Here is a 15,739-nt window from a genome sequence, read left to right as displayed (position 1 = left end):
TAGCCGGTAAAGCGATTTGCGTGCCCTGCCGTCCAGGAAATGCACGCAGGAGCCATCAGGGAATGGGTTAATGTGCTGCAGGAAGGCCGAGGTGCAGATCTGGATCATGGCTGGGGGGGGGGAGGGGAATATATAAGGAAAAAAAAAAAAAAAAAAAGCTTTTTCCTGCTCTGGGCGACCAACACTGAGATTGTTCAGTCTGCCAGTTCCACACATCGTCCCCGCTCCCCTCCTCCTTCGTTTTTTACACATCCTCCCTGCCAGACTTGAATTGTTGGGGGGGGGTCGTCTTCTATTGCAAATTAAATTTTTGCGCTTCCCCCATCCATTAAAACAGTCTCCGGTCTGAACGCACGATTCGCCCCTTTTCTGCGACGAGACGCAATAATGGAAAGTAACGGCAGGAGGGACGCCGGGGAGGAGGAATGACATTGGCAAGGGATAAGGGAGGGGGCTGACGTAAAAAAAAAAAAAAAAAAAAATCCATTGTAAAAAAAAAATTAAAAATTGCCAAAATTTGCCAAAATTTTTTCTTTTTTTTTGCACATGGCTGGTTGTAGTGTGAAGCCGTGCGGGCGAGGAGGCGTCACGGCTCTGCGTTCTGCTCATTAGAAGGTTTACAGTGGATGGGGCTCCTCTGCGCTTGCCTACATTTTCCTTTCTTTTTTTTTTTTTTTTCTCTCTTCCCTTCCAGATCTGCTGAAGACTGGAGAGGACTGTCTGCCTCCCCTCCACCCCTCCTATACCTCCCCCTTGCATCCTCCAGATGATGCCTCCTCCTAGTGCTGCATGCAGACCCTAGTCCTGCTCCACTGCAGAGACCGGAGGGAGGGGGGGAATCCAGCACCTCTACCATTTACAATGTGGCTTCTTTCGCAAGGGGGGAGACCACCTTTGAACCCCTGACGTTCCCCTACAAGTGCTTCCAATGTTGGGTTTGGATTTATCGCTTCCTCGCGTGGTTTGATCGCCATTCTATGGCGTTGCCGCATGCTGGACACTGGATGAGCTTCGTGCCGTAGGATCGCTTTGTAGGATTATATCGATATTTTTATTGTTTTTATTTTTTTTAAAATGGAGAGTAATATCTTTACTCCCATCTTGGAGAATTTTATGAGCAGCCCTCTGGTGAGCTGGGTAAGCAGTCCTCTTTTTTTTTTTTTTTCTTTCGTCTTGGAGGGGAGGGGGAGGGGGGGCGCGCTCACGGATCCATGTGCCGCTATGTCGGTAATAACGGCTTCTCTTCTTCCGCAGATTAAGACTTTTGGAGTTCTGGTCAAAGGAAAAGGGACCTTGCTGGACGAATATGTGGCTTTGGTGGATGGCGTGTTCCTCAATGAGGTCATGTTCCAGATGTAAGTGGAAAAATAAAAATTACGATGATACGGTTGCATGGTTCGTATGGCTTGTTTTTGTAATCGAGGGGTGATGGGAAATGTTTGTTGAGGTCATAGGTGTTCAGGACCTGAGGTGGTAGGGGTTTCAGGACCTGAGGTGGTAGGGGTTCAGGACCTGAGGTGGAGGGGGTTCAGGACCTGAGGAGATGGGGGTTCAGGACCTGAGGTGGAGGGGGTTCAGGACCTGAGGTGGAGGGGGTTCAGGACCTGAGGTGGTGGGGGTTCAGGACCTGAGGTGGAGGGAGTTCAGGACCTGAGGTGGAGGGGGTTCAGGACCTGAGGTGGAGGGGGTTCAGGACCTGAGGTGGAGGGGGTTCAGGACCTGAGGAGGTGGGGGTTCAGGACCTGAGGAGGTGGGGGTTCAGGACCTGAGGAGGTGGGGGTTCAGGACCTGAGGAGGTGGGGGTTCAGGACCTGAGGAGGTGGGGGTTCAGGACCTGAGGAGGTGGGGGTCCAGGACCTGAGGAGGTGGGGGTCCAGGACCTGAGGAGGTGGGGGTCCAGGACCTGAGGAGGTGGGGGTCCAGGACCTGAGGAGGTGGTGGTTTAGGACATGAGGTTGGTATTGAGGGCTAAAATGTGTCTTCCGAAACGCTTCAACGCTCAACATCAAGAGTCCTCATTCTCCTCCATGGACCATGGTAACCTTCACACCTGAGCGTCGTGCCGCTTGAAGGTTGCCTCTCAAAAAAAAGTAGATGAACTTCTTTGGCGCAGAGTTGTGTGTCTTTGGTTTCTATAGACGTCAATGGGAAAACGGCTTTTTATTTTTTGGTGCAGTTTCCTGGCTCACCTTCTACTGACTAGCTTCACATTGGTTAAAACAAAAATACTTTAACGCCCAAAAACCTTGTGTACAAACGCACCCAAAAAGACATTTCAGGAGGCCGAAGCTGAAGGGCGAATCTAGCCTAAAAGGAGACTATACACTATACAATCTGATCTTCTTTAGATCTACCATCAACTTATGTAGTGCATGAGCCTGCCTGATTTGATCTTATCTGAATGGCATGTTTAGGTTTGTCTTTATATTACATCGTTTTGGTATTGTATTGTATTGTATTCTTTTGTTATTTTTATTTTATTTGACTTTGGTATTGTATTGTATAGTGATCTTAAGGGAAATTTTATGAAAGTACTAAAGCTGGCTATACACAATACAATCTGATTGTGCAGTCTCCTTTTTGGCCCCATTCACACCTGATGAGGTGGGGGCTTTGCTGGCAGCTATTTCCAGCACAGCCCCAACCAGGCAAAACTGCCTTGCCTCCAATGGTGTCAGTTCGCACCGCTGCAAAGCGAACCAGCATATCGCAACCACGCCGGGGTCCATAGAACCCTATTGAATTGTCACTTGTAACATTTCAATAAAGTTCTGTTGAAAAAAATGCACTCCAGCAGCCATGCGTTCAGCGCAGCTCCCTGGTTTATACCAATTATGAGGACTAATCTAAACAATACATTCAAATTGTATGGAATCGGGCAGTACATAGCTGAATGTGGATCTTCAGCTGGCCACACACGTTACAATCTTGATTGTACTATCCTCCTTTAGATCTACCAACAGCTGTGTAGTCCAAGGTCCGGCACAATTCGATACAGACTGATTGGATAGTTTAGGTAGATCCTCACTATATATAGTTTTGTTAAATCTAAAGTTGATTGTACCGTCAGATTGTAACACGTAGGGTGACCCTTAGATCTACCATCAGCTATGTCGTACAAGGCCTGCCTAATTGGATAGAGATTGATTGGATAGATTAGGTAAGTCCTCGTATTACATAGTATCGGTAGATCTAAAGTTGGTTGTAGAAAGATTGTATAGCCAGATTGCAATGTGTATGGTGGCCTCACACTATACAATCAGATTGTAAAATCTCCCTTCGATTTACCAAAACGATGTAATATAAGCACAAACCTACACACGCCATTCAATTGGTATCCAGTCAGGCCGGCCCTTATACTACATAGTTGATGGTAGGTCTAAAGGAGATTATACAATCAGATTGTATAGTGTATGGTCAGTCTTAGTCTTGTGTTTCTCAGATTGCAGGCACTTTTTAATGAGCTTCTGCAGCAGCTGCCTCTCTCACACTAATGTCTTTCTTATGGTGGTTCAGCCGCTCTAATGTGAACCAGCTCAAGTGGAAATTTCGGAAACTTGATGCCCCCCCGGGCTTCACTGTCTGGATTCCAGCTGGAAAAAAAAGTGTATAATTTCTGAGTCCGTTATTTGGTGCTGGATCAGGGTCAGTTATATGGCACTAGATAGGAATGGGGGGGTCCATTATTTGACACTGGATGAGGGTCCATTTTATGTAGGGCTGAACGAGGGTCCGTTATTTGGCACTGGGTGGGGGGGTCCATTATTGGACACCAGATGAGGGTCTGTTATGTAGTGCTGAATGAGGGTCCGTTACTTGGCGCTGGATGGGGGGGGGCCATTATTTGGCACTTGATGCGTAGCAGGGGGGGTCCGTTATTTGACACCGGATGAGGGTCCATTATTTGGTGCCAGATGGGAGAGGGGTTCCGTTATTTGGCACTGGATGGGAGGGGGGTCCAGAATGTGGCGCTGACCGAGGGTTTGTTATTTGGTGCCAGATGGGAGGGGGGTGTTATTTGGCACTGGATAAGGGTAAGGGGGGTCTGTTATTTGGTGCCGGATGGGAGGGGGGGCGTTAATTGGCACTGCATAAGGGGGGGTCCGTTATTTGGTGCCAGATGGGAGGGGGGCCCATTATTTGGCACTGGATAAGGGGGGTCCGTTATTTGGTGCCGTATGAGAGGGGGGCCCCATTATTTGGCACTAGATAGGAATGGGGGGGGTCTGTTATTTGACACCGGATGAGGGTCCGTTATGTAGGGCTGAATGAGGGGCCGTTAGTTGGCGCCGGAAGGGGGAGGTCCGTTTTTTGGCACTGGGTGGGGGGGTCCATTATTGGACACCAGATGAGGGTCCGTTATGTAGTGCGCCGGATGGGAGGGGGGCCCATTATTTGGCACTTGATGCAGAGCTGGGGGGTCTGTTATTTGACACTGGATGAGGGTCTATTATGTGGAGCTGAATGAGGGTCCATTATTTGGTGCCAGATGGGAGAGGGGTTCTGTTATTTGGCACTGGATGGGAGGGGGGGGTACAGTATGTGGCGCTGACCGAGGGCTCGTTACTTGGTCCTGGATGGGAGGGGGGGCCCATTATTTGGTGCCGGATGAGGATCCGTTATGTGGTGCTAAACAAGGATCCGTTATTTGGTGCCGGATAAGGGTCCGTTATTTGGAGCTGGACTGGGGGTCCGATATTTGGGCCTACGAGAGGGATGAGACTTGTGGTTTGTAGTAGGGAGCGCTGTCATTTGGCTCTGACAGTGACTGCTTGATTGACTCTGACACCCGAGTACAATAGGAGAGGATTGAATTAAAGGACAACCCCCCCCCCCGCCCTCTCTTGTTAAGCTTTCAAGTGAAGGAATGAAGCGAGGTTCTATCGGTCTCTGTGTGTTGGGGGTATTCAGGGTCGTAGTCGGCGATCACACAGTTATTTCTTCTAATGCAGAATAAAGGGCGGTGTAGGGAACGTGGTATCTGGCGTGGAATCGGAGACCATGTGCTCAGACTGTGGGCTGCATGGATAGATAAGGAAGTCGTGTTCCCAGCCCAGTGATGTCACAATCCCCCCGAGAGGGATGAGCGGCTCCGATTTCCTAACTACTACAGATGTCTGATCCATCCATTGATTGTACTACGGGCTCTTTGTATAGAGGCTTGTTTAATAAAGAGCAGTGATGTGATTGGTTGGTTTGTGTTACCGCGCTCAGATTACCCCGTAGCAGTTTCTGATTGGTTACTGTACTTTGCACACTACCTTTCACCTAAAGCTGGTCATACATTGTTTGGCACTGGATGGGAGGAGGGGGTCTATTATTTGCACTGTATGGGAGGAGGGGTTCCATTATGTGGCACTGGATGGGAGGAGGGGGTCCGTTATTTGGCACTAGATGGGAGGAGGGGGTCCATTATGTGGCACTGGATTGGAGGAGGGGGTCCGTTATGTGGCACTGGATGGGAGGAGGGGGGTCCGTTATGTGGCACTGGATGGGAGGAGGGGGGGTCCGTTATGTGGCACTGGATGGGAGGAGGGGGGTCCGTTATGTGGCACTGGATGGGAGGAGGGGGGGTCCGTTATGTGGCACTGGATGGGAGGAGGGGGGTCCGTTATGTGGCACTGGATGGGAGGAGGGGGGTCCGTTATGTGGCACTGGATGGGAGGAGGGGGGTCCGTTATGTGGCACTGGATGGGAGGAGGGGGGTCCGTTATGTGGCACTGGATGGGAGGAGGGGGGTCCGTTATGTGGCACTGGATGGGAGGAGGGGGTCCGTTATTTGGCACTGGATGGGAGGAGGGGGTCCGTTATTTGACACTGGATGAGGGTCCATTATGTGGCGCTGAACAAGGGCCCATTATTTGGCACCAGGTGAGAGGGGCGAGGGTGTCTGTTTATTCTGTACTGGATGGGGGGGGGGGGTCCCTTATTTGACATCGTATGTGGCATTATATGGGGGGGTCCGTTATTCGGCCCCAGATGGGGGTCCATTATGTGGCGCTGAACGCAGGTCCATTATTTGGCGGCGCATGGGAAGGGGGGTTCCGTTATTTGACACTGGATGGGGGTCCATTATGTGGCGCTGAACGCAGGTCCATTATTTGGCATCGGATGGGAGGGGGGTGTCCCCGTCTTTGCACTGGATGGAGGTCCATTATTTGGCACAGGATGAGGATCTGCTATGTGGCATTAAACAGGAGTCCGTTATTTGGTGCCGGATAGGAGGAAGGGGTCAGTTATGTGACGCTGAACGAGGGTCCATTATTTGGTGCCAGATTTGGGGGGGGGGGGGGTCCGTGTTTTTGACACCGGATGAAGGTCTGTTATGTTGTGTTAACAGACCCCCATTTATGTGGTGCCAGATGGGGGGGGGGCTGTCCGTTATTTTGTACTGGACGGGGGGGCCATTATTTGACACCAGATGAGGGTCCGTTATCTGTCATTAAACGGGGGTCCATTATTTGGCACCAGATGGGAGCGTGGGGTCCGCTATTTTGCACCGAATGGGTGTTCATTATTTGGTGCGGGATGGGAGGGGTGGTTCGTTATTTGGCACCGAATGAGGGTTCATTATGTGGCCCTGAACAAGGGTCTGTTATTTGGTGTTGGATGGGATCCAATCAGATGCAGCCACTGTTGGGGTATTCTGATAATCGCGGGTGCCAGATGTCAGAAGGCAGTAGCCGGCAGGGGAGTTCCCGCCATCCCTGCTGTTTACATTGAATGGGGTAAGCGGTAGGTTGCTCTCATTCAACCTGCAGGGTTGAACAAAAGAAATCTTAAGGTGACCATACACTGTACAATCTTCGTGTTGCCAAAACTATGTAGTATGAAGACAAGCCTAAACAATTCAATGAGTTGTTTAATCATGGAAGGCCCTTGTGCTGTATAGTTGATGATAGATCTAAAGGAGATTGTATAGTGTGTGGTCAGCCTTAAGATCTTACCTGTTACAATCTGATTCAACAATCCTCTTTTATATCCACCATCAACTATGTAGTGCAAAGGCCTGCCTGATGTGGAAACAGATTGGTTACATAGATTAGGTGTGCCCTTGTATATTATATCGTTGTAATAAATCTAAAAGATTGTATAGTGTATGACCAGCTTTGCTGCCTTCTTCAAATCCCATGAGAAGGCCCAGAATACGCCAACAGTGGCTGCATCTGATTGCACTGGCCTGGAGCACATTCTTGTGGCATTTCCAGCTCCGTTCTCTGCAGAGGAATTCAGCCAGCCCCCCCCCCCCCCCCTCACTGCACTCCATGGTTCCTAAGATCGGCAGTAAAATAGCTCATAGCATTTTTTATAAAAATATTTTTGCAGTTTACTAAAAAAAAAAAAAAAAAACCCGCTAAAATACTGCATGTACTATTTCTTGAAGTGAAAACTTGCTGTATTTTAATGCTGACACCCGCCGGTATCCTTAACAACCAGGGAATGGCTGGTTGTTAAGCACATGGCAGGTGCTGGCTCCTTAGAGAGGAGGTCCAGCCCCCCCCCAAAAAAAAATTAAAAGCCAGCAGCTACAAATACTGCAGCTGCTGACTTTTAATATATGGACACTTACCTGTCCAGGGAGCCCACCATGTCTGCACCCCAGCCGATCTTCGCCGCCATTCCTGGTAAGGGAACCCGGCAGTGAAGCCCTGCGGCTTCCCTATTGCGCATGTGCGAGGTGCGCTGCGCTTTCTAATTGGTCTAGTGGCGGAGGAAGGAGGAGGAGAAGGGGGGCGAACTTCCAGGAGACGAGGCGGCGGCCCCATCTCCCGAAAGTGGGGAACGGTACCTGTCAAAACCAGGAGACGGATAAGAAGAACTTCCACTTTTGAGTGGAACTCTGCTTTAACAACCAGCGGATTAAGTGTTATTAAACCCAAAACCAAAAATGTAATATATTGCAGCTTGTCAATCATTAGATGTGGTGGCTGCATTCGTTTTTCTTTTCTTAGGCTTTTTTCCCCCTCTGTTTTCATCTGGTGATCTGGCCAGTTACACACTTCCTGTATGAGAGTGCTTCCACTCTGGATGAAGGAGCACAGGGGGCACCTTTGGACAGCATCATTCAGTCTGGGGGGGGGGGGGGGGGGGTGTTAGATGTACTAGCACAGTGATGGAGAACCTTGGCACCCCAGATGTTTTGGAACTACATTTCCCATGATGCTCACCTACACTGCACAGTGCATGAGCATCATGGGAAATGTAGTTCCAAAACACCTGGGGTGCCAGGGTTCGCCATCACTGTACTAGCAGATTTAGATATACCAACATATTAAAGCCAAACTCCAGCTCACACTTTATAATCAGTTACAGCAAACCAGTTTTTTATCCTTTTGGAATAAAGGTTTTATATAAACAAAGGCTGATCATTGTCAGCACCCTTTGTCCGTGGTAAATGGTTTGTCTCATCCCAGTCAACTGATATACATATGCAGAAAAACTTGTTCTTTTGAAAAAACAGACTTACTGGCTGGATCACCAGGTGAAAACAGAAGAAAGAAAACCTTAAATTAAAACTAATGCAGCCATCACATCATACACAAGAATTGTTACGCTGCAACATAATGTTTGCTTTTGGGTTTAATACCGCTTTTTCGGATTGGAATGCCCAGTTTCAGATCCTGGCCAGGTTATGTTTTCTTGCCGTGTTTCCTATTATTATTCCTGAGACTCGTTAGTCATGCTGCACTAGGTCTGTGACGACATGCAAACCGATGAATGACCAATCCATGGATGATGTTTCCCGATCATACAATAGAAAGAAATCTGAACCGGTCTATGACCATCTGGGTTTAGTCACGCTTTTTAACCCCCTGTGTGCCTCCAGGCAGCCCTTCATCATAGCCTTCTATTGTACGGTGTAATGCTCGGCACATTGACCTTTTTACTTCTAAGCTAAGCATAGGGAACTGTAACCCACAGCTGTGCAAATACCGACCCATTAACCTCTTGCTGCCCACGTAATGCATATATGTGGCAGCAAAGAGGGTGGGCTTTAATGCCCATGCACCGCACACAGGCACCGATAGGCGGCAGAGCTTTCTGTGCTGAGCACTTGCTCCCAGCACAGTGACCAGCTGTCAAAGACCGCTGTCGGGCCGTAGTGATGATTGACAGCTGGCAGGACTGGCTCCTGATCATGTGACCCCTGTGACAGCCAACTACAGTGGTCGCATGGTTGGCTGATCCTCCCTGACCCCCTTAGGTGTGCAGACCCTGTTTAAAGGGATGCTGAGGCTGTATGGGAAGGGGTTAAGAACCTCCGAAATGACGCGATACATGTAATGGCCATCTAGTGGGTCTTTGAACACTCTATCCACGTCACCCTCCTATATGTATAATAGATAGATTCATGCATAGCATGAATCTATTCACCGCCCCTGCGGCCACCCCCTATTCATGATTCCGGCCCCTTTCAGGACGCCGGGCGCAGAAATTGCAGCTCTAATAGGCTTCAAAATAGGGTGGGCTCGTGGCGCAGAGCATTGAGCCATGAGCCCACCCAGGTGTTACAACCGCGAATGAACTGATCCTCATTCCGGCCAATTGGGTGTGAGACCTGTTTTCCGACCGGCCGAAAAGAGAAGACTCCCAATTGGCCGCCGTGGAGGAAGGGAGGAAACGGAGGCTGCCACCACCATGATGGCCCGTGGAGAGCAGGGGAGCGGGAGGCCGCCGCCGTGATGACCTGTGGAGAGCAGGGGAACTGGGAGCCTCTGCCGTGATGACCCGTGGAGAGCAGAGGAAATGGAGGCCCCCGCTGAGCAGGGGAAGCCCCCTATGAAGCGATGGGGTAAGTGCTACCGACTGACCGGGGGGGATGATGATAAAAAACGTCAAAAAAATGTTCTTAAAACAAAATATTTGTAACAAAATCCTACTAGGGTATAGTCATTTTTAGCAAAGAATAAGGAACCGTGCAATTACCGGCCCTTTAAGAATCTCTGCTCTGATTACACAAAAGGACATTTGTGGGAAAACCAGTTTTCTTGGAAATATAGTGCTTTATGGAGAAAATTTTGGACTTAAATCATTATTGTTGAGATTGTGGATTTTGTCATTTTGAACAAGCAATAGTATTGCCCTATGAAATTATAGTGTAAAAAGTGATAAGATCCACAATCTCAACAACAACGATTCCCATCCAAAATTTTCTCCATAAAAACCCTATATTTCCAAGAAAACTTGTTTTCCCACAAATGTCCTTTTATGTAATCCACCGCCATAAAGTCAATGCCCCTCGGTTGAATCAAGGAGGTTTACTGGAATTTTTTGACTCCTTGTTGCTTATTGAGTCATGCAAGGCTTTTTCCAATACAATCGCAGTCTGTGGTACATTTTCAAGGAACCCTCCTTGTATACTCAGGTAGATAGTTTATCTTCTCATATGAAGTATGGGATTTTCTTTTTCCTTATAAAAATATGGTGTAGTGGAAAGGGGTTAAACTACCTACCTGAGGATATAAGGAGCGCTCCTTCAAAACGCACCACAGACTGGGATTGTGTTGGAAAAAGCTATATGAGCTTGTGTGGCTCAATTGGTAATGAGAAAAATCTGGTAAGCCTCCTCGATTCATCCGAGGCACATTGACTTGATGGTGGTTGATTACACAAGAGGACATTTGTGGAAAAGCAGGTTTTCTTGGAAATATAGGGCTTTATGGAGAAAGTTTTGGGCTTGAATCATTATTGTTGAGATTGAGGATCTTATCACTTTGAATGAACAGTAGAGTACTACACTATGAAATTCTAGTGTAAAAAGTGATAAGATCCAACAATGATTCCCATCCAAAACGTTCTCCATAGAGCCCTATATTCCCAAGAATACTGGTTTTCTCACAAATGTCCTCTTGTGTAATCCTCCTCGATTCATCCGAGGAACATTGACTTGATGGTGATGGATTACACAGGAGAGCATTTGTGGAAAAGCAAGTTTTCTTGGAAATATAGGGCTTTAGGGGGAGAGGTTTTTTTTTTTTTTTTTTTGGGAATCATCATTGTTAAGATTGTGGATCTTATCACTTTGATGAACGAACAGTAATACTGCCCTATAAAAATATAGTGTAAAAAATAAGATCCACAATCTCAACAATAACGATTCCCGTCCAAAACGTTCTCCATAAAGCCCTATATTTTCAAGAAAACTTGTTTTCCCCCAAATGTCCTCTTGTGTAATCCACCACTGTTACGTCAATGTCCCTCAAATGAATAGAAGAGACTTACTAGAATTTTTTTGACTCCTCATTGCTAATTGCGTCATGCAAGGCTCTTTCCAATACAATCCCAGTCTGTGGTGTGTTTTCAAGGAACACTCCTTCTATCCTCAGGTAGGTAGTTTAACCCCACTTCCATATGAAGTAGAATGTACTACACAATGGGATTTTCTTTTTCCTTCTATTAAAAATACAGTGGAGTGGAGATTAAGAAGTAGAAAGGGGTTACACTACCTATCTGAAGATTTAAGGAGCGCTCTATGAAAACCCACCACAGACTTGGATTGTATTGGAAAAAAACTTGTATGGCTCAATTAGCAATGAGGAGTCAAAACATTTCTGGTAAGCCTCCTTGAATCACCTGAGGGACATTGGCTTGATGGTGGTGGATTACACATGAGGATATTTGTGGAAAAGCAAGTTTTCTTGGAAATATAGGGCTTTATGGAGAAAGTTTTGGACTCGAATCATTATTGTTAAGATTGAGGATCTTATCACTTTGATGGATGAACAGTAGAGTACTGCACTATGAAATTATAGTGTAGAAAGTGATAAGATCCACAATCTCAACAATAACGATTCCCATCCAAAACTTTCTCCATAAAGTCCTATATTTCCAAGAAAACAAATGTCCTCTTTTTTTAATCCTCCTTGATTCATCTGAGGGACATTGACTTAATGGTGGTGGATTACACAAGAGGACATTTGTGGAAAAGCAAGTTTTTATTTTTGGAAATCTGGGACTTTATGGAGAAAGTTTTAGACAGGAATCGTTATTGTTGAGATTGTGCATCTTATCACTATTTTCATAGGGCAGTACAACTGATCCTTCATCAGAGTAGGACCTCACGACCCTGCCTCTTCACCTCATCCAATTAGGGAACACTTTGCATTCATTGAGAAAATGAAAAGCAACCTCCTGAATGGCCCCCGTGCCAAGTGGCCGACCACCTGTGTTCACAATGCATCAGGCTGACCACTGAGCACAGGACCCAGATGCAGGTGGAGATTACTGGAGTAGCCATGTCTGCTACAGGGATTTCCAGCTGTACTATACAGTATATACCGGTAGTTAAACTGGCCCAAGCTTGGAACAATGTAATTATGTAAAAATATACCATGCCTTGAATTCTTGTGTACGTAAATGACCACTTTTATCACCTAGAAATAGAAGAGCGGCTATTATACAATATTTGACCTGACATGCTCAGGAATTTCATCCCCCCCCCCCTTATTACAATTTGAAGCACAGGTTACCTAAAGCAAAATAAGGAAATGTCCTGTTGAGTCATAGGAGGAAGCTTTTATTTTTCTTGGTTGTCTTCAACATCTATAACACAAAGAGGAGGGGTCCTAATGTTTGCTATCATCCACATGGCCTTGTCTTTTACAGGCAAATGGTGCCATGTGTCCAATTGAGGTGGAACTCATGGAGGTGCTCATGGAGGCACAGTGGGGGTGGCACCATCCATATCGGATGGTTTGTCCTTCATGCAGCTCAATAATACTAAACCTGCTAAAATAACAGGCTCAGCTTTACTGAGCTTCCTCCCCGGCCACCATGCCTATCACATAAGTAGATTGAGCAGCCAAGTCTATTCGTATTCCAAGTCTAAACCTGTAAACTGTCAGGTTTAGTGTCACTGAGCACACTTGGGATTGGGGATTTTGACACCATCTGCCCCCCTCTCCATCCACATTCAATCAGAGAAAGCCTTGTGTTCATTGACAAAAATACAAGACATTCTCTGAATAGTGGCAGTATGGGAGTGAGCAACTCCCTGCGTCAGTATACAAATGACCATTGACTCCAGCAGCAGGCAGAAGAGAGTAGCGCTGACTGTATGTATAGCACAGATGACTACAGGGATTTGCTACATGCACAGTGGCCCTCCAGTTGTAAGAGAAGAAGAATTGGATGTAACTAAGCTTTAAAGGGTTTAGTTCACCTTTAACCAAAAAATGGCCTGTGCAAGTAAGGGGTACCTGCAGATATGAACAATCTGTACAGCTTTGATTATAGTTGAATAATGCCCTTGCTATAAGGTGTAGTCCATTTACATACTTCCTGAAGCCAGGCTAAAAAACTCCCAGAGATGGCATCATCCCATCTTGCCTTGTTGCTAGGTTGCTGCTAAGACATTCCCAGCCGTTACTTCTCACCCTCACAGGAGCAAGCTCTTGAACCCCTGCAGATGTGTGGTCCAGTCTTCTGTCACAGCATCACTGAGCTCCCAGCTACTGTGACGGGGTACATGCAAAGGGGTTTGAATTGACTGGGAGTGTATAGCAACATCCTAGCAACAAGGCAGGATGGGATGATGGGAGTTTTTCTGCCAGGCTTCAGGAGGCACTGTATGTAAATGACCTACACCTATAGCAAGGTCGTTATTCAATGTTGGTGCCTCATTTGCATGGGCAGCTTTTCAGTAAAGGTGAACTAACCCTTTAACAAAGAAAAGATAATTCATCTTTCGACTGAGTTGTGTTTTGCTCTTATTTGGTCGTGTCAGCAAGGTTGCAGACATCAGATGTTGTTCTAACTCTTGAACAAGGACCTTGGAGCTATCAAAATATTTCATTGTAGCTGAGATAAGTAAGCATGCAGTGTTATTTTTCTTTAGCCTCCAGATCTGATCATGTGAAGTCTCATGGTTTAGGAGGCACGTGGTAAACATGGGCTCCAGGACGAGGACGTCTACACAAAAAGCCTGCTGTTCTTATAGAGGTTTCCGTAGCAACCTGAAGCCTGGGGCCTGGAAGGGATCCTTACACTGAGGTTGTACAGTGCAGTGGTTGATGATTTAGGCCTCGTGCATATGGGGTGTATCAATGCCTATGCCTGTGTGAGGGCCGCGTTTACCCGCATGGGGAAACACAGGATTTTTGTGCATCCCCGTGCAAGAGGTCCCCATTCATCTCTATTGGGACACAGCAGCTGCACAGACTGCTGCTCCCAATATGACATCTATGTGGGTGCACGTCCCTGAACTTACACTGGCTGTGGATGGTGTCTGTGTCTGTGCAGCTGCCATGTCCTAGTAGACATGACTGGGACTGCCTGCATGGGGATGTATGGAACACCTGTGTATCTCTGTGCAGCCCTTTATAGGGGGTATGCATTGATACGCCTCATGTAAACAAGGCCTTAGAGAGTTAGTTCACCTATACAAAAAAACTGCCTATGCAGGTAAGGGGTGCCTGTAGATAAAAACAAACTGTGCAGCTCTGACTAAATTTGAATAATACTCTTTCTATAGGTGTAGGCTATTCATGCACCTCATGAAGCCTGACTGGAACACTATTAGGGCGTGGCTAAGTGAGGCCTACTTGTTACTGCTCACCTCCACCAACACAGGAGTGAGCTTTTTCCACTGATTCAAATTCCCACATTTGGTCTTTCGCTCCCCTGAGGCAGTAGTTCTGAGTTCAGCGTTTCGAGTCAGGCTTCAGGAGGTATGGAAATGGCCTACACCTATAGCAAGGGCATTATTCAACTTTTTGCACAGTTTGTTTTTTATCTACACAAACCCCCTTACCGGCATAGGCAGCTTTTTGTAAAGGTGAACTAACCCTTCAGGTAGTAGTTTTTTGTTCTGTATGTATATGTTTTAGTTGCATCAAATCAGGTCATTAGACAGTATAAATGGCGGTAATCAATATGGTGGGGGATATGTCATCTCAGCGGTTCCTGACTGGAAGCTGTCATGATGATGAGGTCTTTAGGCCACTTTCACACTGAGGCATTTTACGGGCGTTTTTGCAATAAAAATAGCGCATGAAAAGCGCCTGTAAGCTGCCTCTTCTGCAGCCCAAGTGTGAAAGCCTGAGTGCTTTCGCACTGGGGTGATGCGCTTGCAGGACAGGAAAAAAAAATCCTACAAGCAGCATCTTTGGTCTAGGAGCGGTGAATTCAGCGCTCACAAATGCCCCTGCCATTCAAATCAATGGCCAGCACTGCTGAAGCGCCTGCAAAGTGCTTCGGCAGCGGCGCTTTGCGGGTGCTTTTAACCCTTTTTCAGGCGCTAGCGGGGGGTTAAAAGCGCCCCGCTAGCGGACGAAAAGCTCTGCTAAAACGACGGTAGCGGCCAGCGCCACAGTGTGAAAGTGGCCTAAAAGAGGTTGTCAACTTTTTTTTTTTTTAATCGCATACTAGCTCATTATGAAATACTTGCCTTAGAACGAAGCGCCCGCACACCACTGAGATGTCTGACATCTTCCCCGGAGTTTCTTCCGGGTTTGTGCGTTCCGGCGCTGTGATTGGCCAGAGCCACGATGACGTCACTCCCACGCATTCGCGGCACAGGGCTTGGAGGATACGGCACCCGTGGCCATTTCTTTAGAGCACATGCACCAGTGATGTCACTGGCTGCATGTAATGTAAATATCTCCTAAACGGTACACGTTTAGGAGATATTTACACTACCAATAGGTAAGCTTTATTACAGGCTTACCTATAGGTAAATGTCTGCAGAGGAAGTTTACGTCCTCTTTACCTCTTTGCTCCGGCCCTTTAAGAGGTTTAT

General features: G+C 47.1%; 1 protein-coding gene across 8 annotated transcripts in view; it reads left to right on the top strand.

The window, feature by feature from the left end:
* The first annotated feature begins 703 nt into the window (after window positions 1-703).
* The window catches only part of CCDC88A (coiled-coil domain containing 88A), a 265,646-nt gene continuing 250,610 nt past the window's right edge, over window positions 704-15,739 (top strand). For 4 of the 8 annotated variants that reach the window (XM_073628601.1, XM_073628599.1, XM_073628600.1 and 1 more), the window contains exons 1-2: window positions 705-1,137; window positions 1,255-1,355. In XM_073628601.1, the coding sequence (XP_073484702.1) occupies window positions 1,075-1,137; window positions 1,255-1,355 (164 nt within the window). In that variant the 5' untranslated portion in view covers window positions 705-1,074. Of the gene's footprint in view, window positions 1,138-1,254; window positions 1,356-15,739 lie in introns of all 8 variants that reach the window. The other 4 variants (XM_073628603.1, XM_073628602.1, XM_073628598.1 and 1 more) reach the window with 3 other exon arrangements.

The sequence above is a fragment of the Aquarana catesbeiana genome, linkage group LG04 (genome assembly GCF_042186555.1).
Source record: "Aquarana catesbeiana isolate 2022-GZ linkage group LG04, ASM4218655v1, whole genome shotgun sequence".
Taxonomy (NCBI): Eukaryota; Metazoa; Chordata; class Amphibia; order Anura; family Ranidae; genus Aquarana; species Aquarana catesbeiana.
Note: the sequence above shows the minus strand (reverse complement) of the source record. Positions and strands in the feature narration are given on the sequence as shown.